The following is a 24,322-nucleotide window of genomic DNA, read 5'->3' as shown; positions in this document are numbered from 1 at the left end:
GACGTTTTGTTCCTCCCGCTGTGAAAGTCGTCGTCTCCTGACGACGAGACGTTCCCAGCGGGAGGAACGAAAAGTCGAGTTTAAATATTAAGCCCGCATGCGTACACCCTAAAATGGATTGTAATAGTAAATTTGAAACTTGTCTATCTTCGGAAAGGTTTAGAATTTAAAAAAATATTTTTAAAATTATTACGGTAGTCTTATTTTTGGTAAAAAAGTCCTTTGATTTGGTTTCCCACGCTCTCGACTAAATTCTCCTTTACACACCAATGTATCTCTTCTTTTTTACGCCTGTTTTTTACCAGCTCTACTCGATTTTATTCATAATATTGCTTCATCGCACTTGCTATGCACTTGTTCCTCGACTGTTTTTTCATTAGGCCACCATGTCTAAAAATATGGACGATTAGGTTGTTCCGTCTTCATCTTAAGATGTTCGGGAAGCTCTTCTCTTCAGCTCTTGTTAGAACTTCCTCATTACTTTCTCGGTCGATCAATTTCATCCCCATCGTGGTTCTTGAGAGCGAAAAGAATTAGACGAAACTGCCCATTGGACACTATAGAATAAAAGATCGTTTTTAAGGGGTTTTATCATATTAGTTCCCTAAACAACGCATTATAAACAAAATGAGAGCCATTATGATTAACTTAGGGCGTAAGTATAAGAGGGAGTTTTTAACCACCAGTTAGAGAAAATTCCCCAATAGTCACAATTTAAATCGTACATCTTGAATAACTCGCACCCATTAAAATTCAATCCTTGCATTGCAAAATGCCAGCATCGCTCACTTGGCGAAAACGTACTCAAAGATTTTTTGGACGTAGGGCTGGCGTGAATAAAACTTTGCATCAAACGGCCAGACTTGTGGGATGGCTAACTTAGTGGGGGAAGGGACGAGACGGAGTGCTGGCATTTCGTAGAGCGGTCGTGATAAAGGACCCTGAGGGTTTGAGGCGAAACTGGGGACGCCATGTCGGCCGTAATGGGATTCTGGGAGATTTGATGAGAAAAATGACCGTCGGGTCGGGGGAAACCCCTTCCATCCCTTCCATCCAAGTAGATCGGTCTGCTACGAAGACTAGTCTCTTTTTCGACGATTTTTTTCTCTCTCCTTTCACGGAAAACTTTCGCATATCGTCTGCATTTCCGTTCCTTTCCTCCCTCGATTTCTTGAGCACCACGAGGTGATGAAGCATCATTAGTGATGTGAAATATCAGGGTGCTTATAGATATGAGTAATCCTCGATGTTAACGGTGGCTGCCTTGAATTATTTATTATGATCCATACAAAGGCGATACTGGAGGTTTATTTGGATTAAATCAAGGAAATGGGTCAAAATTGGATGGCGATGTTCCATTGCATTGTTTGTTTATCATCACTTGCGAGTTTTTTTTTACCCTTTTATGAAAGCTATCATACGCGGTTGACAATGTTAGAATACCTTGTCGAAAAAAATAAATAATGATTATAATTATAAGGCTGTAATATTATGACCGGATGATTTGTTTAACCCAAATAATCAGGTCTATAAATGAATTACGTTAATTTATTAGACACTTCAGCAGCATAATCAAGGATTTCGTCTGCTAATAAATAGGCAAAGTAAATGGGAGTTATTATGATCATCCACTTAAGGCCTCAATTTGAGAGGTGATTTCTATCAAATGAAAAAATTATTATTTTGTGGTGATTTTGGAATGGAAGATCAGCTCTGCCTTTTACAGCGTCACTGAGGAGATCCATTGCCGGAAATGACATTAATCAGGGGGAAGGAAACTATTCATATTTTAAGCAGCATTTACTGTTCCTGTGCGGAGAAAAATATTCGTTGGCAAAATCGACTCGTTATTTGACTATAAAATACCATTAGTATGGGGTAGAATGGAGAGGTTCTCGGCATTAAAATATTATTTTCTGCAACTGAGTGTCATTAACTTGTATAGTTCACCCGAAACCACACGAGAGTTATCTCCGTATTTTTGTGAGCTAATTTTGATAGATGATTTATTTTATTATTTCCGTTTTGTATCACCGACGGATCAAATGTTGATTTTTATCTATTGTAATTGTGGTAATCTTTTACGTATTCCCAAACTAACCGCAAATGAATTGCATTTACACGCCTGAGGGATGACCTGAGATTTTGTTTGCCCTCACCTGCCAGGGCTTTTATTTTGGTTATTTTTAGCCTTTGTCTACTAAATTGACAGAAATTAGTGAATTTTATTACAATTCTTGTAATATCTTCTTATGGCGAGCCAATGTTAGCTATAGCTAACTCTGAATGGTGAAAAAAAAGCAGAATAAACTCCCAGAAACTGCCGTGAAGCACTTCAAATCTTCAGCTAGTCGTAATATTTTCCGAAATAGCTTTCGAAACGTTCGTATAACCTCATCTTCCTCACAAGATGTTATACATTTATTAATTATTCGTTTGCAAAGTACCGAGCTGGAGAATTGGAACAGTTTGTGTGAATTTTGGACACCGATATGCAGAATCTGCCGATATTTATCAAGTAAATGATTCGCTTTCGCAGACTGAAAAAATGAATGAGAGTTTAGTGCAAGCAATTTATCGTTCACCGATCCATGACGAAAAGTTAGGTCATAAGGGCGTCTTCCGTGAAACCCTCCCTGCTCTCCTAACCGTGATATGATTTTGACACCAAGAGGTTCTGCGGCTTGGCTTGCTACCTTAAGAATTCCCACCTCTCCTACGGGCGTTCAACTTTCCCGTCTCCGACGAAGCGATGAGAACGTCACGATCTCGCCATTACAGACCAACGGGATCCTTCCTAGCATACGTGCCTCACGCTTTCGGTGTCTTCGTAATAGCGAGGGTGGGACCGCCGTGCTAGAGTGGGAGATTCTTGGAGGAACGGCTCTTGTGAGAATTAAAAAAAAGTAACTGAAAGTGAAATTCGAATTGGAAATGAATAATAAATGAACGAATAAAAATGGTGAGAGGAACATGAGAGTAAGTGGAAGTTTTTGGAAGCTATATCTGAAAAAAATAGGAGTTGCTGGAGGCCAGATTGTTTTTTTTTTCTCACGTTTTCCAAGCCTTCGAACCGAATCGCTGCCTTTTATCTCCGTAATCTTGCTTTCAAATCGGTTGTTCATTGGAAGGAACAAAAGTTTGAGGATTTATATTGTCACTGTTCTACAAAAATCTGCAATAAACCTAGACATACCCGTTTGAATATTTGGGTCTTCTTCTATAGCCACATTATAGAATCACTATCTTTGGATTCCTTTTTGCACACGAGGCCTTTACATTTTGGGACATCTTTGATTAAGAATACCATTTTTGACTTCAGCCCAAGAGTCCTGGTTATGCTGTGCTGAAATTATGAACGCTTTACTTGAAAAATTGAATTTTTCGCATAATTTTGGCTCGATCGAAACTAAGCATCAATTTCTTTTCAACAATCAGCACTATATTACTAATGATGTTATGCCGCGAAAAATGATTTAATATTTGATTAGTTACTTTGTAAATATATGCAGCTGTATGCATGTTGTAACGATTTTGATTCTTACTTTAACTATGGTGCTGCCCGTAAGTGGCATAGTGTATGCAATGTTCATACGAGATATTGATATAAAACTTGGTGAGAACCCCATTAATGTTTTTGAATTCATTAGTTTAACTTCATTTTGCAACTTTCAGGCTATTTTCATTGTTGTTTCATTGTTCAGTTTAGTGAAAACGTTATAGATTTCGAAAAGGACAGCCCCAAGGATCTTGGCACGGAAAGGGAAAATTGATTCTAAGAGAGTACTCCAACCTATGTGGAAAAAGCCGAGGGAACAAAGATCGTATGAGAGAATAGGACGGGGAGCTCACTCGCAAACCGATTGAGGGATAGAATTGCAAGCATTGTATGGCTGGTTTTTTTAAAGGCCCAATTTTAAGGCTGTTTTGGGGAACGTAATTGCAAAATCTGACGTGTGTACTTAGGATTAATCCGAATTTTGCCATGCAAAGCGATGCATTAACATGCGAAAAATTCATGTACGAGAGATAGCAAAATAGCGCCTTTTCTATTTTCGTTCGTTTATTCACGCAATTGCCCACCATAATTAGAAATTAATGCAATTCTAACATGCGCATTCCGGCCTCGGTGGCGGCGGAGTAAAGTCCTCGCCTCGCCTGCCAAACAGGAGGTCGTGGATTCGAGTCCCGCCTGGTTAAGTTGCCCCCATCCATGGTATGGTTGTTTGTGTACGTTATAATATTAACATGTTTAAAACCCCAATGTAAAAGGCCTGATAGAGCTGTTTTCGGTGGCTCGGAAATAAATATTAAAATAACGGTCTTTACTACTGAGGTGCTTGCATTTTTGGCACGTAAATGGCAAATTCATCCTCCTTGTAACAACGTATCGGGGTCCCATCGTTTTTTTTTTTGTAGGAAATCACCGACAGCTGAGGTCGTTTCTGCCATGGGGAAAGGTAGGGAATGAAGTTGGACAGAAACCCGACATTATTATCATTATTATATTCTACAAGTTACAAGTTGGCTATTTGCCAGGTGGTAACAGTTTATACAAAATAAAATAAAACAAAAATATTGTAAATGAAAAATTCATCACCAAAATGAAACTAGATAGTGAATATTTAAAATGCAATGATATTAATTTTCCAATATAAATACTTTACACTTCTTATTGAAAATCCTTACGTTGTTAGGGTAGGGCTTAAACAGTTCTGCAGGGAGTCTATTCCATTCCGTAATCGTCCTGTGGAGGTACGAGAATTTCTTTACGCTAGTCCTTTGTGGCCGGCATTTCATCTCGTATTGATGATCATTCCTACCTATATAGCTGGGGTATTCAATCTTCTTTGGCTTGCTCTTAACAAAAGGCGCCTAGGAGACTACGGATTAACGTCCAATCCGGCAGACGTAGTGGTGCACTTGAAATGGCCTCCAAAAAGTACTCACAAGGGGAGTGTCCGAAAAGCGGGTCTCCGAATTCAATCAAATCTTGTGGTGTCATAGTCCGTCGGGAGCTATCCCCGAATAAGACCCCACACGGGGTTATATCGTCAATATTTTAGGCAAAAAAAGTATCTAAACTTTTTCAGGTCAAATGTATTCCCATATACAAGCATTATTTAAAAAGTGAGCCGTACGATGTCTGACTTTTATATCGACGTCCCTGGATCGAATCTAGGTTGCAACAATTTTTTTCATACTTATTTCTAGCTACCAATGTGAAAGCTACCAATAAAGCCCGATCCAGCAGACTGAAGTTACGGGCTCATTTTTTGTACTCACCGACATCACAGACGAGAGACCCGGGTTCGAGGTCGGAGAGGAACTGCTTGACCCTGGGCCAAGCGCGGCAGCACCTGGTGCCCTGCTGCCCTTGCTGTTGGTTGTCGCCGCCGCCGCCAGGGTTGTTCGTGGCGCGGCCTCCGCCGGACCCGCCCCGCCACGAGATCTCCTCGTAGACGTCGTGCACGTAGGCCGTCTCCAAGGCGACGGAGCGCGCCTCCCGCTCCGCAGACGCTACTGCGGCCGCCGAGGACATGTCTTTGGTGCGACGGGCGGCCGCCTCTTTCACGCGAGACTCATCTGTGGGAAGAAAAGAAGAGGAAAACAATAAATAACACTCAAACCACATAAATTTGAAATACACCAACGGATGAAGTTCGCCATGAAAAAATATTTGACCTAGTCGGGATTCGAACCCGGATCTCCCGATTGCCGGTCAGGTGTTTTTGTCACACCACCAATCCATCTTCTCAAAGTGAACTTTGGAATGGGTTTTACCTAACAAGATGTTGACGTCACAAGTCCCCACTGTGGCACACGTGGCGAGGGTCGTGCTTACTAATTGATAGCCAATGTCGGAGGGTGGATTGGTGGTGTAAATGGCTAACACACCGAGGGAAATCCGGGTTCGAATCCCGGCTAAGTAAAATATTTTTTCATTGCGAAATTCATCCGTTGGTGTATTTAACTTTGCATCCGTGCGCGTGACTTCGTACAAAATCACTTTTCCGGCATCACAAAATTTTTTATGGAGATAAAATAAATAGCCATTTTAGACCTGATTTGGTGGAAATAATTATAAGTATTCCACCAATAAATTCCAGTATACCATTTATTCTACCGATTAGTTTTACTAATTGATTTCACATTTCGATTATGTCTGTAAGTAGCTTTGATCGGGTTAGGGTTAAAAGTTTGACGAGAGTGGATTATAAGAAGCAGAAGAAAAGTTCAGCAAGAAGAAAAACTTCTCACGATACCAGTTAGAAGAACTATCGTTTCTGTGCCACCTTTCTCAGCACAAATCAATGATTCTAATTTGTCAAGCGGGATACTAACCATTTTAATAGCTAGACCACACCTCGTGTTCCGAGGAATCTATTAAGACTCAAAATGGAAGCATTTGATTATTTCTTTTAATTAAAGTTTTCTGCCCATTATGGCAGTTTTGCATGGAGAGGCGTTCTGGTAGTATCCCTTTTGCGTACTTTTGCGTCCTGGACTTCCCTCTTAAATTAATAATAAGGCACATTCTCTTACATGCTATCTAAAAATCCTATTCTCTTCCTTCCTTTCCCTCGTTTACCCAACATTCTTCCCTCGAATACTATTTTCAACATCCCGTCGCCCCTCCGTACTTGGCAAGTACTACTGGATCCATCCATACCTTCTGCCTCCTCCGTATCTCATCTAGAAGCTGCCTCTCCTCACCCGCCTTGTCCAGCACTCCGTGGTTCCTCCTCTTTTCCGACCACTTCACCTTCATCTACTTCGCGCAAGCATAGAGTCATATTCGGCATGCTTAAATTACGAATGAATGAAATTTTATGAAATAATGAAATTATATTGATCCTCTAAAACCTCCATTTGGTGTCTTTTTATGATTCCGAATACTTGCATAATCAATTACTTATACTGAGAGGTTACTGGGTTTTGTGCTTCTATAAATTAAAAATAAACTACCTTCATTTCGTGATAAAAGTGAACTGAAGTTATTTTTGAATATTTAATTTACACCTATTTGAGATCATTTATATTTTAAAGCAAATACAGTAATAGTTTTTACATAATTACATATGAAAAATTATCTATTCATCTTCCTACGATAGTTTCGCCGGCATTGCAGAAGGCGTCTTGAGGTTTGAAGTGAACTGTACCATTCCGCGGAAGCCTTCATCAACATAAAAAATTATGTATATTGGTCCTGGAGACCGAAGTTACCGCTTATGCCACAGCTGTTTACGTCACTGCTGTAAGGTTAAAAATACAGGAATGTCTCACTTAACGGCGACCCGTTTAACGACACTCGAAGTTACGACGGAATTCATTGATAAAAAAACAAGGTATGTACAATTGTACGTACTCATGTATTAAATTTAAAAAGTGCATACCAAATTACTTCAGTACACTGTAATATGAATAGTACTGTGCATACAAACACTATAGATAAGTATAAGGAAGTTTAAAAAAACCATGTGCTTGCCATTGGTACCTAACCAAAATCTAGGGTCCTAATTAACGACGGACTTTCTGGTCCCTATCCCCATCGTTAAGCGGGGAGTTACTCTACATGATTTATCATAAGTACGATCGTACGTACAGGGTTCGGCCATGCGGGATGGGTCGCACGCATGCTTGAAATTCGGACTCCTCGTTGCTTCCTCCCATTGGTACATGTCACGTTGGCTGGCCGTGACCCCTGTGAGTTGAAGGGCACTTGTACCTGGCCGAATTCGTGACTGCGGAGACCTCGCGTGCGACCGGGCAATCGACGTTCCTTTCATTCGAAATGACCTGCCAGGTGATTGATTCCCTCTCGGGTTATCGAAGTGCCCCTTCTTATATTATCCTATTCCTGCCATTAGTTTGGTGAGCGAGAGCCCTCACTATTGGTATATTTTTGCCCCGCTTTCGCGAAAGAGACGTCCACTTAAAATATATCGGGACGATTCCACCTTTTTCCCCTTCTGCTATAAGAACACGCCGTGGATGAAATATATCACTTGAGTCCTTGACCATTCGAAACGCACAGCTGTGGAAACGTTAATATTCATGAATAAATAAATTTTGCACTTTGAAAAGTCCGCTTCTGAAAGTCACTTCGGCTAGTATAATCAATATTGAGGTAAAAGAATTATTCTGTATATGCCGCTTTCGAAAATATGAGGCCTCATTGTCATACTTATTCAATTACCCTTTACGAAGGAGCTCATTCATGAAAATTATACATGTTTCTTCCATTTGATCTGTAGTTTATACATTAAAAGTGGCGTCACGTCTTAAGTCAAAGCTCTGCGAGAAAAGGAGGGATGAAGGCTTACATGCACGTTAATAGCTATGGGCGCAAGATAATAAGGAATTTGCTATCATTGCATCGCGAGATTTTTAAATGACAGCATTTTAACAATTTTTTTCTAATTAAGTTGTTTGGCGGGATGTAGACGATATTTTCCGGGGAAGTATCCTTTTCTATAAGTACACTGAAGGAACCAATAAAATTACTAATATGGGTCATAGATAGAAGTTTCTATACTCGCACGTGTTAAATATTAGATAGCACCCGATAATATTAACCCCATACATAAAGAATAGGCGGATATTTTAATTACTTGAATTTATCAAAATACTCATGGCTCTGCTCCGAATAGAGCCAGTTACTTCTGTTTAGGGCCAAGTGTTATGGGTAGTGATGGTTCGGTTCGATTCCTCGATTCTTCGATTCCTCGATTCTCGACCAAGAACCGGAATCGAAAACGAGTACTTGCCAAGGTGAAAAATCGATTCCGATTCCATTAGTACTTCAAACAACAAAATATACGACCGCGTTTCCAACAGTCATTTGAATTTTCGCGCCACGTAATCGCAATGACAAAATACATATCTTCCAGGGATGTGCGAGTACTCGAAAATTCAAGTCGATCGAGTAGTTGGTACTCGACTTGAGCGTTTCGAGTAGCATTACGAATGTCGAGTCGAGTAATTAAGGTTACAGAGCTTTCGAGGCTAGTAGGTCCAGCAATCTGCCGAAAGGAAGCGCTATCATGAAACTCATGTAATAATGCAGTTTTTAAAGCCGATAAGTCATTCTAATGCCTTGACCTGGTAGTTTCAGCTTGCCGAATACACTATAGTTGTCGAAGTGGGCGCCGAATATCTTTACGCCAGCCGCGGCGGCCGATCGTCTTCCTACCCGGCGCACACTGGTCCGAAATCGGAAAAAGCTGGAATAAAGTCCAAAATGACCTTTTTGGGGATAGAGGCTTGAAACGTAGCGTAAATAATTATAAATCATAACCAGATATAGATTTATATGCCATTTTACATAATTACGAACCTTTAGTGAGATACAACGGCCCAAACATGATCAATTTTTCAATGCCACGCGAGATATCGTTTTTCCTAAAAAAATCTTTGAATTTATCCTAGTGGTTTTGCGTTGGTATGAGTTTTATGGAATAAAAAACGAAACATTCCTTTGATTTGGTGCTTTGCCTATACTTTCAATGGCTTTTGAAGATTTTGGCTCTCATCTGTCTGGTTTTACGACGCAAAATGGCCGACCCGTTTTTCGCATGAAATTTGACATAAAGTAGACATTATCTTTCGTTTACGAAAAACATAACTCGGAAAATTTGAACCACAATATAAAGTAGAGATTTCTAAAGAGTACTAATTAGAAATCTTGGAAAAAAAGTCTACGACGAAGGAAACAAGAGCGATTTTTCAATCGCGCGTCAAAGCTCAGCTACACGCCGCGGAACTCCTAGGCTCGGTAACTGAGGCCGATTTCTCAAGTTTTTTAAAACATTAGTCTTGAAAATCGTGATTTAAAGCATGGATAATCGTCTTCATTGACTTAAAACACTCAACTGAGGATGTTAAAAAGGATTATGTATAGATTGACTTGAACAATTAGCGCATTACTCAAGTGAAAATACTAAAGATTGGATATTTTTCGGAGCTATCCCATGCATAAGAAATATGCCCTGGGTATTGAAGTAAAGTGAAGAGATTATTTCAGCATGGTTAAGAGAGAGAAAAATGAACTGTTTCCGTGAAAGGCAACAACCGATACCCTTTTTCCCTTTCCAACTTCGCCGAGGTGAGTCGCGCGGAAGGGGGAGTTTTCACACCAAAAGGCTCTTTTAGCCTTTTTTATTACTGCGTCCGTCCGATGTGATATTAATTTGTAGCGTTTAGTTTTTTTGTTGAACTTAAAAAAAAGCAAGAGATTTTAAGGTTGATTAAATGACGTGAGAAGTATAGAATTTTTTTAGATCTACAAAACTGAAGTTTAGTTCTTTAGTTCGTTCGCTTCGTCCACTTGAATTCCAAGAAGATTCAAGATCCAAAAAAAAATCGTTGATATAATTTTTAATAAAAATTCCAAAGTCTCCATAATCTTGCAATTTTGGCAGGAAAGTACTTGCCCAATCACACAAGTGTGTAGCAAAAGGCAATTTTCTGCAGGCAGTAATACTGAAACGTGGAGACGTCAAAACCTGCTGGCTGAGTATGTAGAATAATAAGTTTTTCTGCTTGAGAATTTGAAAGGGCCAAATATTACATGATTCATATATGTAGTATGTAATCTTTATTACAGCTATGAAAATTTCTGTACTCAGGGCTCTCCTTGTAGTTTGGATACATATATATATGGTCAACATATTATGAGTGCCAATATTCTAAAGTAATACCTATCATGTAACACCACTTTTCAGGTATTTTCTGTTTTGAAATTTAGCTATTATATTTTAATTACATAGTGATGATATGGAAGATGCTTTTGTCAACTGACTCTTTTATAGAGTGATATTTTTAAAAGTGGTTTTCTTGTTGCCTGGAATTAAGTCATATTTTTCTTGGAGCCTATGGCATCAGAATCGTTGGAATCGGTATCGGTAGAATCGGAATCGAAATGTCAGAATCGGAATCGGGATCGGAATCGATAAAATTTTGGAATCGACCCATCACTAGTTATGGGCTAATTATATATCGCTTTTCGTCCTCTGTTGCCTTGTAGTTTATTCCGGTTGCATTTTCCTCTCCGTTGACTCTGGTATTTCCTCGCACTTTTTCCTCTCCTTCGCCTTATGTCATCTTCTCTTTTCCCCTAGTTATCCACATCATCAACCCCTCCTAAGTATTCTCCTATTACATCCGAAGGGTCCACGTTTCCGCTCCGCATATTATTACACAATGAGACTCTTCGCCAACCTTTTTTTGTACAACTACATGCTACTATTCTCATGAGCCTTGTCATATACATTAAATCCTCATTTCTCCACTCTATATTATTTATATCCTTGTCGATGAGTCTGTTTCATCTATTCATTGCCTTAATCGTTTCATCTTTTCGAGTGTCTAAATTTTCAATTGAATCTTTCATTCTATGCTTTATCAAGTGAAGGAAAGCATAAAAATATAAAATTCCATTATTTGGACCATTATTTTTCGTGCATGAAAAGGTAAAAGAAATCTGAGACGAATAGGTATGACTGTAAATGGTCACCATGTGAATGAATGCTTCCATAAGGAATTTAAAAAATATTGAATACTAATCATTTAAAATATATTGTTCTTTTGCAGTCACAATAAGCAAAACTTAAATTCATGCTTTGATATAAAGCCCCTTTGATCTTAGAGAAACGTTATTCATCAAAAGTGTTACTCTCAATGGGTAAATATACTCCCAAAATTCCAATTCTGAGTGATAATTAGGTTGGTATTTAATCAAAGCTACTAATTAATCATAAGGTCAAGCCCATTATTTAATATAAAAGCCAAAATATATTTTAAAAACCACCCCAACTTTATCATTTGATTTTTCATCCGTTTGGCTGAAGAGAGATCAAATTTCTTCATGACTTAATTGAATGCTATTCCATGCGAAAGAATATGTTACGGTTTTTGGTCAGATACGCATGAATATGAATGTTCGAAGTCCCAGTATTCGGGAATAGAGTTTTAAAATTCAGTTTTGATAACTCCTGGTTACAGGATCCTGTTATGATGTCTCAAACGCGGTTCACTTGGGAGAGTGGAGTTTCACTGTTTCAAAAAAGCAACGACTCCCACGCTATTCCTTTCGTAAGAACTCATCTCCAGTAGTTTTCCAAATAACGTATTCATTCATGAAAATTTTCTCAAAAGTAATACATTAATAATCTTTTAGGGCTGTGGGTGGTAAGGAAGCTGTCTTGATGGAATATTTTTCTCTTTCTTTCTCAAATAAAATATTTCCTTTTCATTAAAATGATATTTTATGCTAATTTTTCGTGTTAAATCTATCCCGAATGGTTTCATGCACAAAAGTGATCACCATTGCTTTGTTTGTCGTGTCATTTCGATCATGAATTATGTATCCATAATGTAACTTTTGTATCAATCCTCAGAATACGTTCCCACATATTTCTAGGCTGATGCCTGCACGCCTATAGTAACATTTAAATATAAGTTTATGCCTCTTATGGAGGTAAAGTAAAATGAATTTTCAATGCCGAGGAAAATTTAGTCATGAGGAAGGGAAACGACATTTTAAAATTCAAAATCAAATCATTGGAGTTAAATTATATGTAAATTTCTGAATGTGCAAATGTAAAATGTGTGACTAGAATATTTTTTGCATACAGAACAATGGAAATTATGTTAAAACTGTTCTCCAAAGAATGTAAAATTACAGCGATAAATATGAAAACCTAAAATCATTTTAAAAATCAATTTATTTAATAATTTGAAAAATATGGGTTTTTATTCCCGGAACATTAGTCTGTACCGAATAACAGAGGCAACTGATAACAATTTTTATTAATTTTGACAAATGATTTGTGCTCCTTGTGTGGGTATTCACGGATTACTGCGTTCAGGTTGTTGCTAGTTAGTATGTAGTTATCACCTAAAAATATTAGGTGTTTTCTTGAGCTCGTACATATAATCTTGCTGGAATGTCCATTAAAGTATTAAACAAACTACTGTTGGTGTAAAGGTATTTCGAAATATAGGGTGTGATCTTTTTAACCATCTCAGATAGCTATAGAAACTGAAATAATATGTTTCAACAGTATTCCAATTGTTTTATGGTCACGTTTTAAATAACATTTTAATTTTTTTAATTTTTGAGACAACGCCTGTAGTATTCTTGATTCATTTTTTTGGTTAACATAGAAGCATACTCATTATTGTTTTTCTTGGTTGCTACTAATGAGCAGATTGCACGCGTAGGATACGGAATATATTGCCTAATTGTTTCAAGCGAGTCTTATACGGTTGCTTGCTCTTAAGTGGTTTTAAGGCACTAATTACCTTTGGGAACATTCATCTCCGTCTTTGACAGTTATGGCGTAACACGAGTATCATTATGTCCGATAATAACAATAACAGCGCTAATGATGGCAATCTCTCTCACTCTCCCTATTACAGCTGCAAGGAGCTCAGCGTCACCTTCTACGTGTGAAATTTCTCTATCGTAATGCTTTTGGGTTTCCTGTTCACGGATCGTGAACTTAGCCTGTGCCAAACGGACCGGGAAATGAATTCGTTTCTTTTCAATACCCTCTCGGTTGTTAAAGTACAGGTGAGGATGAAATAAATTAAAGGAAGCAATAATAAAAATATTAGGGATTCTGAATCAACCATATGAACTGGTCAGAACAGCTGACGCGTAATCACGAGGTTCTAGGTTCGAGTCCCAGTCAGGCTACATACCATCTAATTCCTCGCTTTTACCATCTGAACCTTCACCGTTGTCTTTGTCCACTTTGTGTTGTGAGTTTCTATTCCTTTTCCTTCCATTCTATGATTTTTTGTGTATATACGCGTTTCTGTCTTTGTGTGAATAGATGAAGGCGTATTGGAAGTCAATATTTCTATCGTAGAAATATAATCCACTTGGTCAGTTTAAGCTTCCTCAGGAAACGATCGGGATAATGATAATTTACCTTTTAACTAAGAGGAACTTAGTCACACTGACATTAATAATGACTACCGCCTTTTACTTCACAGTTCGTAAACCCTTTCATTGCCTAACGGAGCAGAAAATACTGTGACAAATTAAATGCACCCAATGAGAGCGCATTCAGTGGGGAGAAAATGAAAATATTCTCGTATTTTTTTTAAATATTATGACACTATGAGTCAATTTTTACGGAGAGATGTTGTGGAACTACGTATTTCTAATGATCAAATATGATATCGTATTGCCCATAATTTTTTACAGCTTACTACTCGTGTTTCGATTGTAACACAATCATCATCAGAATCTTAATACTAGAGTGCCTGATGTACACACTAGAGTACCTGATAATGATTTTGTAACAATTGAAACACGTTTAGTAAGCTGTTATAATGAAATTTGTGGGCAATACGATATCTTCGTTGATCATTATAACTTTGCAATCAAGTACCATCTATATCCCGCTAGATATGTTAATTATTATCATTTTCGATTTTATTATTGATTTTTTCTCCTTAGCTGTACTTATTGTTTTGTTAATATTTCTTTATCGTCTTTTTTTTCCTGTTTCATGATTTTTACAGAAAATGGTTGCGCAGAATCTCATTATTTTTAACATAAAAATATTCTAGACCGCCGATTCAGCTGACTCAATAAATTATCTTGGCCGTGGTCTAATGTGCAAATGCTGACTTTTCGATAGTAATGTATTAAAAGAAACAAATATTTAAGTAAACCTAATTAATGAAAAACAGAGTGGACCCTTGCACAGAAAGTGCCAAAACTGGAAGTTATGTAACTATGTGGAATATTACAAAGTTTCTAAAACACCCATCATCACGCCTTAATTGTTTCCCAGAGAAGGGTCTTCAATGACGTCAGACCATGTCTGTTGAGATAACCGACTCGCTCATACTTCAATCTTGTGCATTAGAGATGGAAGATAAAGCAGATGCCTTGATTTATCCATTATAATTTTAGATGGCGTATAAAAAAGTGTATTCTTCAATTTATCCAACTCCAACTCTAAGATAAAATAGTAATTGCTTGAATTTATAGCATGGCTAAATTGCAGGATGTTGATTAAATTAGATTATACTGGAAAATACCAGTTTGGCTTACATTATTCTCTCTTCCATCCGTATGTATTGAATAACAACTAAGATTTCCCACGCCCTCAGCACCTCGATTCGCACGCTTGGGGGTAGCAGTAATAATAGAAATCTTCCCACTGATATTTTATTACTTGTTCCGATATAAATAGTTTTAAATAATCATTTTAATCAGAGAGACGGAGTTGATAACAGATGGAGTATTAATTAATATTAAGTTGTGCCTGGTAAACATTTTTCCTGATTTAGGATATTGCGTTCATAATTAAGAATTTTTAGTTTGATAAATAATCGAGAACAATATAGAAACTGTTGCTACACAGCATTCATTCAGCTGAGATTGCTTGCAACATTCTGATAAAAAATGAGTCAATGCTTTTATCATATTATCGAATGATTTTGTTTATCATATGGTCGTCAATTTGCGTGATGAATTAAGCTTATAGATGTGACTTGGAAAATGGAAAGTTGATTGCAATGATCTCGTAGCATTAAGTTTATTTATTATTTTAAATAATTTATTCACGAAAGTCGATTGACATTGTTAAAATGCGATTGAATAATTATTGTAAAATGTTTTGAAAAAAAAGTGTAAAAAACTGTGATAATGACTTATGAGAAAGCAATCCGTTTATTATCTCTATTGTATGACTTGTTTATTGCTCATTGTGCCGAACCACATTCAATTCACGCCGGCCTTGGTAGCGGTGGGGTAAAGTCCTCGCCTGCCAATCCGTAGGTCGTGGGTTCGAAACCCGCCTGGGTAGGTAATCCCTAACCAGGGCATATATGTTTGTGTTCTGCTTTGTTAATGTTGAAAACCCGTTTTAAAGGTCCCAATGTGCTGTTTAAATTAAAAAATATTAGCCGGCCTCGGTGGCGGCGGGGTAAAGTGCCAAACCGAAGGTCGCGGGTTCGAGTCCCGCCTGGGTAAGTTACCCCTATCCAGGGCATGGATGTTTGTGATTGTTAAATTTTATCAACCCCGATGTAAAGGCCGAACAGTGCTGTTTTCGGTGGTGTGTGAAATATAAAAAAAAAAAAAAAAAAAATTTTCCACTAGCATACGGAATGTTATCAATTGCAAATTACGGTTGATGTTGAAACATCTTTATGCAACTTACACTCGCAGTTATAGACCTAAATATCTCGAAATATGAATTTTATACAGATTTAGTGGGTCTTTTTAGGGTCTTAATAAACCATTATCATAGTACTGTCGTGAATAATTTTGTGAATACTTTACTCTCGTTGGATTTTCTTACAAAGAAGTTTTATTTTTTGTACTTATCTTAAGCGTGATAATCGAAATTAGTATACTCGAACTCACCTCAAAGCTCTACTAGAAAGGAAGATGTTAATGTTGTTTCTTCAATAAACAATTTCTCTAGTGAAAAACCTTCATTTTACATATAAAATGTTAATTCTGATCGTGTAGGTGACTCTTGGACAAAATATGTTTGTACAATATTTTCTGAATGACCGATTCAGAGGATAAATTAAAAATTTAACCCAATTGTAGTAATTTATGTTTTGTTTTTCTACAAGAAATAAAGTAATATCAACGTTGTTTTCAGTTGTCATCTCGAGAAATACATAAATAGAATGAACATTATGTGTGATTGAATTCTCTCTCCGGTAGAGTTTTGGGATAACTCGGTTTGTGTCTGTATATAAGCAGGTAAAAAATTTTAACTGGACACTCATAGCCCTGAGGACGATAGCCGAGGTGAACATTGAAATGCTGGTAGAAATACAGTTCCCAGAGGCGATCCCGGGAATTATTCACGCAGAATGAAGCTTAGTTTACCTATGTGTTTATTTTTATCATAAATGCTGTCACATCTCTACGGTGGAGGCAGTTCCATGCTCGTCAGTCTTGTATTCCAATGTCCAAATCAAGGGGGGATACAGGATTTTTCTAGGGGGGAAGGTACAATGGTCTGACAAGAAAATGGTCTTCGCATATTTGAGATTAAAAACAACATGCATGGAACAATAACAGTACGAAATATTCTCTCTTTTTTCTTACATAAAATATTTTAAATATTCTCTTGTTTTAATATGATAGATATTAATATAAAATTAAATTAATGAGGCTCCCAAATGCAAAAAAAAAGATAATAATGACAACCGTATTTAAAATCTTGCCTATTATTTTAAGCGTCTGGGGGGGTGCGGGGGTGCCCACGTACCCTCTCTTAATCCGCCTATCATCCAAAGCATTCCAATTTGGAAATTTGAAAACCTTACCGTTGAGAATGAAAGCCTCTTCTCAGATCCAAATCCATTCCTGGAATCTGAAAAAAAAAGTTCAATACCTTTTTCGGTGGAGATCTTCTAACTGTGAGGAAAACTTGTAGCTTCATTTAAGTATTTCTGTTCATCTTTTATCTTCCCCGTCGCTCTTTGTCCAAGAGTCATATCGTTAAATTTCATTTTTGTTACTTCCGGGTTCTCGGCGGGAAAATTTCCCGCACGGGGTCGCTTCTTTGGAAAAGAAAACATCCCCACCTCCTGCAAGCGAGCCGTCTGTCTGTGATTCATTATGCCATCGCGAAGGGCCGAAAATTTCTTAATTTTCCGCAAATTAATTGTGGCTTCTGTGATTCATTCTTCGTGTGTAGTTTCCCTTGGAGTTGAGTAAGCGCTGCAAATGACTCAGATCTTACGTCCGACTCGCGGTTAACTTATTCCAACCATGAAGTTGAATTCTCGAAATGTTAAAAGGCAGTAGCGAGTAGAAAAATCTATAGATAAAAATATTTCTTGGTTCAAACTTTGCGAGGAACACTTTTCTTTCCCGTTTGAATGTCGCTGATGTTTTTCTAATGACGATTGTTTTTTTTTCTCAAGCTCATAATTTTACGCCGGCAGTTTCTTAGTTTTCTCATTGTTTTCTCTTTGAGTTACTTGAATTACGTCCCCTGAGAGACAAATCTAAATACGTTCAGACATATATAGATAAAGTGAAGCGTAGTTAACATAGGTGTTCATTTTTACCATGTACATATTCTCATTCGTGTAGGTGAGTAACTCTTAGGTCACGGTACATAATAAATAGCCAATAAAACGAAAAACTACGTATGTATTTTATTATTTTGAAAATGATAGAAACCAAGGATAAATTAAAAACCTAGCTATATATAATTTATGTACTTTTTTTCTAAACATCAATTAGCATACACTTTTATTGCGACATTTTGTTGGAACTTTTTTGCAACTTCTTCACCGTTTTCGTAATCTTGCGATTCAAAGTTATAAAATATATTATCCCGTCATCACTTTTAGCTATTATCTGGGAAAAACTAGACTGGGGACTAGAGCGCTTGGCTTCTGATGGAATGGTTACGGACTCAAGTCCAAGACTTCGGCTCCTCCCCAGCAAACATTTTCCCTTCGACCTGAAGACGAAAGCAGAATGGCTTTTAAAACTGTTGTCAATTAAAACCGACAAATGCGGCTGGAGAATCATGAATATCGCCGCGGAAACCTACGCACGAATGATAGAATTTAAACAAACCCTCCCTAATCACATTATGTTATTGTACTTTCCATCTGAACCGCCTTCTATCGAAGGAAATCTCCCAGAATCATCTTAGCTTCACTTATAGATGTCGAATAAGTTTGCTTTATAATAGGCTGTTGAGGATGCTTCACCTGGTGCATTGGGTGGGTTTCTCATTTTATGCTCAAATATGTATTTACGCAATGTTAAAAGATCGCCGTGAAACATGGTGTAAGAGGAAAATAATTATTGCTCTAGAATATGTGCCAACGTTTACGACCTTTAGCATCATCAAAGACGAGGCCATTCTTTAATTAAAGTAGCGATTTACATGATTGAAAAGTGGCATTTATCATGAGTAGTACCTAGTTGTATGCGCAAAAAGTGGATGGATCAGTTGATAAAAAATGAGCTAGAAAGGCATGAATTGTCAGAAGGTTAAAAAAAGCTAGGCTAATAACAAGGATAGAAAGCGGAAAGCATATCATAATGATGTTGATTCAAGGCTAGCGTAGGAATGGAGTGTGGAGATTAATGAAACGTAAAAAGAAGCCTATCTTTGTGTGCATGTCCGATGACGATGGTTTTGTCTCTGATTTTAGTACGTATTTACCTGTGATATAATAGGTAGGGGCTATGCTTATTTCTGTTTCCATATGTACCTGTTGTAACCTTCCTCTCTGCATCCAAAAATAAGTTATCCTAGGATTAAAAAAAATATATTGGAACTAAAATAACATTACAGGTAATAGATTATTTGCGTGGAATAAATGCTCTTTACATCGAGAATTGAGCGGAATTGAATTGAAAATTTTATAAACTTTCTACGAATATATATTTATTATGTCTAGTTAAATTAAATCTATCCTTGAGTTTTAAAACAGTCACTGAAGGAAACAAAATTCATTCGATTTAGCAGTTGGTTGCGGTAGGAAATTTTTCTGCCTTTTGCTCTTGCATCCATGAATGTTAAGTATAGTGGGATGTTTTGACTTTTGTAAAAATCCTTCAAGATTTAACAAAATTACATAAATCTCCCGACAATTTCAAGTGATACGCAAAAATCAAAACTGTTTTTTTTTCACGGGATAAACATGAACACCAAATGATCACTTCAAGCTTTCTTCCTCTCCCGCTACCTGCTAGCATTTACGTATCTATGCTTTACCATTCCAATTCGTCAAAGACCGACTCAAATTCACGCAGGGTGTATCTTAAATTTTGTATCCACGGAATAAATCGACTCACATTAGCCTAATCACCGACCCTTTGCATTAAAAATTAGCTCAGGCGTCGATTACATCCTCAGAGGTTAGGTAATCTTTTTTAGCATCTCAAGTGAGAATTGATTAGCTAACGAGTTGAAAACTCAGAAAAGGTATCTGTAGATGCATAAAATAAATTATTTAACAGAACCACATCTCGCCATTTGTTGAGGGTTTTAAAAATTTCCCTTGAAATTGATGATCAGTAAAGAAAATAAAAGGCTTTCTAGAGAATCATTTAGTAACGTGAGACCTCAGACGCAGATGCATGATTTGAGCTGTGATTTAAGATAAAAGCCATTTATTGGTCTCGTTCATAATAAGCCATGTCACTCCTATTTAAGTTATTATGAGCGGAGCCCATTAAGTCCCTGAATCAACTTATCAGCCCTCCTTTGATTCCCTACTTGGGCTACATGCATATTCATACATTTTCTTTAAGCAAATTTTTTCCGTGACTATTTTCGGTCATTTCATTCCCTCATATCGGATTTGTCTTTTCGGTATTTCATCCTCCATTTTCCTTTACCAAGGAAGACATAACTCGATCCCTCTCTACAAAATATACTTCTCTCTCTCCCCTGCATTCGGAAGACATTCATAGTGCTTTTTGACCTATATTTTTCGGTAAAAATCCTCTAGAGATCCTCCAATACCTCTTCCTTCTTTCTCTAAAGTAACATTTTTCCATTTTCCTCGCGTCTTCACCTTGTGAGCCATGTGATGAGGCCTTGACTCTTCGATGCCGCCTCGGTTGCTACCGATCCCAGAGCACTCTGTGGGAATAAATATTAGACTTGGTTTGGCGTTGCATCTTCGAAGAGAGAGCGGGTTGTGGAAGGAAGGCCTTTCCTGCTCGAAAGTGAATACTATACAGGTCGATTTATATCCGTCTTGAGGCTGGGTGAGCTTATACGTATGCATTATAATTCCATTCTGAAGGTCTAGTTATTAGCCACCCCTCTATCTTCCTCCATTTTGCAGGATAATTATTACTGTTTATACTGACAATTATGGAGCGTAGGAGCCTAGATAGTAGTCCACTTGGCTGCTGAACGAAGGGTCGCGGGTTCATGTCCCTGGTGAAGACTTCGAACACACCCAAACAAATTCAGCCGCGTGCGAGATGGCCCAGAGGAAAAAACTGGCCAGGCGAGCTTTATCATGATTTCTCTCATGGGAAGATTCACCCTTAAATTTTGAAATCTTATGATCAAGCACATTGTAAAATATGTGAATAAAAATATAAATTGTAAATGTCTTTTGGTGCGTACCCATTTAGTGTGTTGTCTTAAAGAATGTTCCTTCCCCTGCGAAACTGGCTAGCGATTAAAACTTATATGGCGAACCACAAATTTATTCGCACACAACTTCGTACCTAGTTTTCAAAGCGGCATAACTATTCGTTTGAAGCCTTGAATTCTTCAATTCCTAACCTCACTGTTACATTTTGTGTGCCTTTTCCTTAAGAATAACTCCACTGATGGGTATGTTAGATAACCTGGAGCACTGAAACTATTCCTTCAAATTTATCGTGCTTGTGTGATATTCACGCACCGGTGTTGAAGCCATGACTGAGCTCTACCTTCACCTATCCAAACCAACCTTTGGGTTCATTAACTAAGCGAGTGAACCGACAAATAATAAGGACCGGAAAAGGAGGCATTCATGTACTGGGGAGGCCTTTTAATTAAAAAAATGCTGAGGATTTTATATTATATCTGGAAAAGACACCGCTGAAAATCGATTCTCCTGACGAATCAGAACTATTTTTGGGAATTTTTTTTAAGTTTTACGTTTTAAAGTTGAGAACAATTTTTATTCCAGAGGAATTTCTAACTTTCTGGCCCCTATTCCTCTGAACTCTTGGACTCTCCTTCAACCGAACGCAGACCTTTTCATGCCTAGATGTTCCACTGGTTTCTGCTTGGAAGGGCTATCCTAAACCCTTACGCGGTGGGGAACGTACGTGTTCGTGTGTACGGATAACTGCTGGGTAAACGTACTTGCACGTTTGACCTCTACCCTAGCTTCTTCTGCCTGCTCCTTCTCATCTCTATGGACCAAAATCTATCTCTCTTGCATAAGTCAATATTCTATCCTGCCTTCTTACTCAAGCTTGTAACATCTCTAAATGGATTCCACGGCCAAAGGTTACGAATCAATCCTTTGACTACCTTGTATAGGTATGCGCTGTGGTTGTCTCACTTTGAGTAATTATCAATGCATGCCGTTGGTGTTTGGTACTGAATACGGAAAATTACGAAAAAATATGAGTTGCACATTCAAGGCTCTCCTAGAGTTTCCCAACGGTTTGGATCTCCTATGACTGCTAACTTTTCGGGTCTTGAGTCGAACTCAGTCGAACTCCCCTCCTACGAAATGAAGAGAATGTTTAGCGTTTGAGCTATCACCCGCCGCATGGAGCTATTGTTGTACTTCCTTTTCTTCTAATATTACTAGCACACTTATTTATTCTGAATTTGAAATTTATTTTAGATATACAATTGCATGTGGCCCTTATTTGAAATGTTTTCAGCTGAATTTTGATTGATCTTATCCTTCTACCCTAAAGACATATCTAGATATACTCTTCTGACTCTGTCACGTATTCCTAGCATTGTCGTCGGGTGCAGCCATAGCCACCCTATAAAAGATTTTCTTTTTTATCTTGATCTCTTTTAATTATTTATTAAATAATTCCTGGAGTATAGGGCATATAATGCAAAAAGTTGTTTGCCAACCCCTATGAAAAAATTGTATAACCCTGTTTCAAAATTTTATACAATCTTATACAATGCCATGGTAATTGTATAAATTTTATAAAATTTTGAAACAGGTTTATACAATTTTTTCATAGGGGAACGTTTCGGTTTATTTTAAAACCTTCCTCAGGGCTGTGAATAAAAAAATGAGAGTACAATGAAATACAATAATATACAATATTGATGCCTGAATAAAGGTTACTAAACAGTTTTTTAACAATAATATAATAAAAAAGAGAGGGAAATACACAATAATTTTGACATATCTTAGTTTTGCACATATTTGTTTATTGATAATAGGTAACTATGCTATTACCTAACCTGATTACCATTAATTTCGATTAATTAATGTTAACTGTCAATATTGTATATTATTGTATTTCACTGTACTCTCATTTTTTCATTCATAGCCCTGATGAAGGTTTTAAAATAATCCGAAACGTTGGCAAACAACGTTTTGCATTATATAACCTATGCTCCAGGAATTATTTAATCATTTCCTATAAATTCAATTTTCAGCCCGTGCTTCGCTATCAAACCATTTCCATAGAACTTGATCGAACTAGCTTGAATTTTAAACTTGATTTTTTTTATTCTATTCTATTTTTCAATATTTACTGCTACAAAGCTAAGTCACCTAAAAAGTTCGAACCATGGACGGGATCTTGACATTTTAAAATAACACGTAATTGCATCATCATTTGTTTGTTCTGTTCTTGGTTGCTTTGCTCTTTATCCAACCCATTTCCGATACTGAATTCGTTCTGGAGAGCACGCGCTACTTGTTGACCTGAATTCTGTTGAATTCAACTACAAAAGAGTTCACCAAGTCTCGTACAAAGGTATTCTGAACCTTAGAGTGGATTCACTAATGGTTTATTTCTTTTTATGTTGGCTAAAGCCGTTTGCGGCGCTTGAGGGGGGAATGAATAAAATGAAGCCATTATATTTTCCTTTAAGCGGTTATGAGGCCATCAGTGAAAATAAATGTATTATTTTTGCGTGAGATAATAATGTAAAGGAAGAAGAATACAGAGAAATTTCAGTACTACTCTACTCAAATTCTTTTTATTTTGAATTAACTTTTTAAGATAAAAGAAAAAAATTAGTGGTCCGTATGAATTTTCCATACTTTCCAGTTTTTTAAATCTTCGATAATTTTTGTATTTCAATCAATTTTTTAATGAATCTGTGTATTTCATGTAATTTTTTTGTGTTATGCAAACTTTTGACGGATTGAACTCAAGTTATAACGGTAGCTTTCCTGAGTGATATTTTAGAAGCTACTAAGGCCCAATAATAAATTCATGTTCTGGCAACTATAATCTATTTCATTTCATTCATTCAAAAGCTGATTTTTTTTTACAGAAAAACGTGTCTTTCAGTCACACTGGCCTCCAAAAATGTTCAAAATAGAGATATTTTTGGAAATTTTTGGGGGCAGAATATGAATTATCCTTGAATTATTGGAAAAGGAAGCGATCAGATTTGTACTTGCTAAAGTACCCAAGTGTGAATTTAAATCTGCGTACTTTCTAATTGTATGCATCCATTTTGAAACATTTGGCAATCAATGATTGGTGAAGACGGAAATTGGAAGAATTATTTTTTTCTAGTTGAGGAATAAATAAGTTGTCGGGGCTGCTGTCCTCAGTCGTATTCATAAATTCAAGCTTCCCACTCACACCCGTTGGATAACGTGCTTGTCATATCCT

At 37.2% G+C, this 24,322-nt stretch overlaps 1 protein-coding gene across 1 annotated transcript in view; it reads right to left on the bottom strand.

The window, feature by feature from the left end:
* The window catches only part of LOC124162966 (tRNA (carboxymethyluridine(34)-5-O)-methyltransferase-like), a 185,714-nt gene that overhangs the window by 22,873 nt on the left and 138,519 nt on the right, over nt 1-24,322 (bottom strand). The window contains exon 2 of the mRNA XM_046539747.1: nt 5,287-5,586. Within this exon, the coding sequence (XP_046395703.1) occupies nt 5,287-5,586 (300 nt within the window). The remainder of the gene's footprint in view (nt 1-5,286; nt 5,587-24,322) is intronic.

Source organism: Ischnura elegans, chromosome 7 (genome assembly GCF_921293095.1).
Source record: "Ischnura elegans chromosome 7, ioIscEleg1.1, whole genome shotgun sequence".
Lineage (NCBI taxonomy): Eukaryota > Metazoa > Arthropoda > Insecta > Odonata > Coenagrionidae > Ischnura > Ischnura elegans.
Note: the sequence above shows the minus strand (reverse complement) of the source record. Positions and strands in the feature narration are given on the sequence as shown.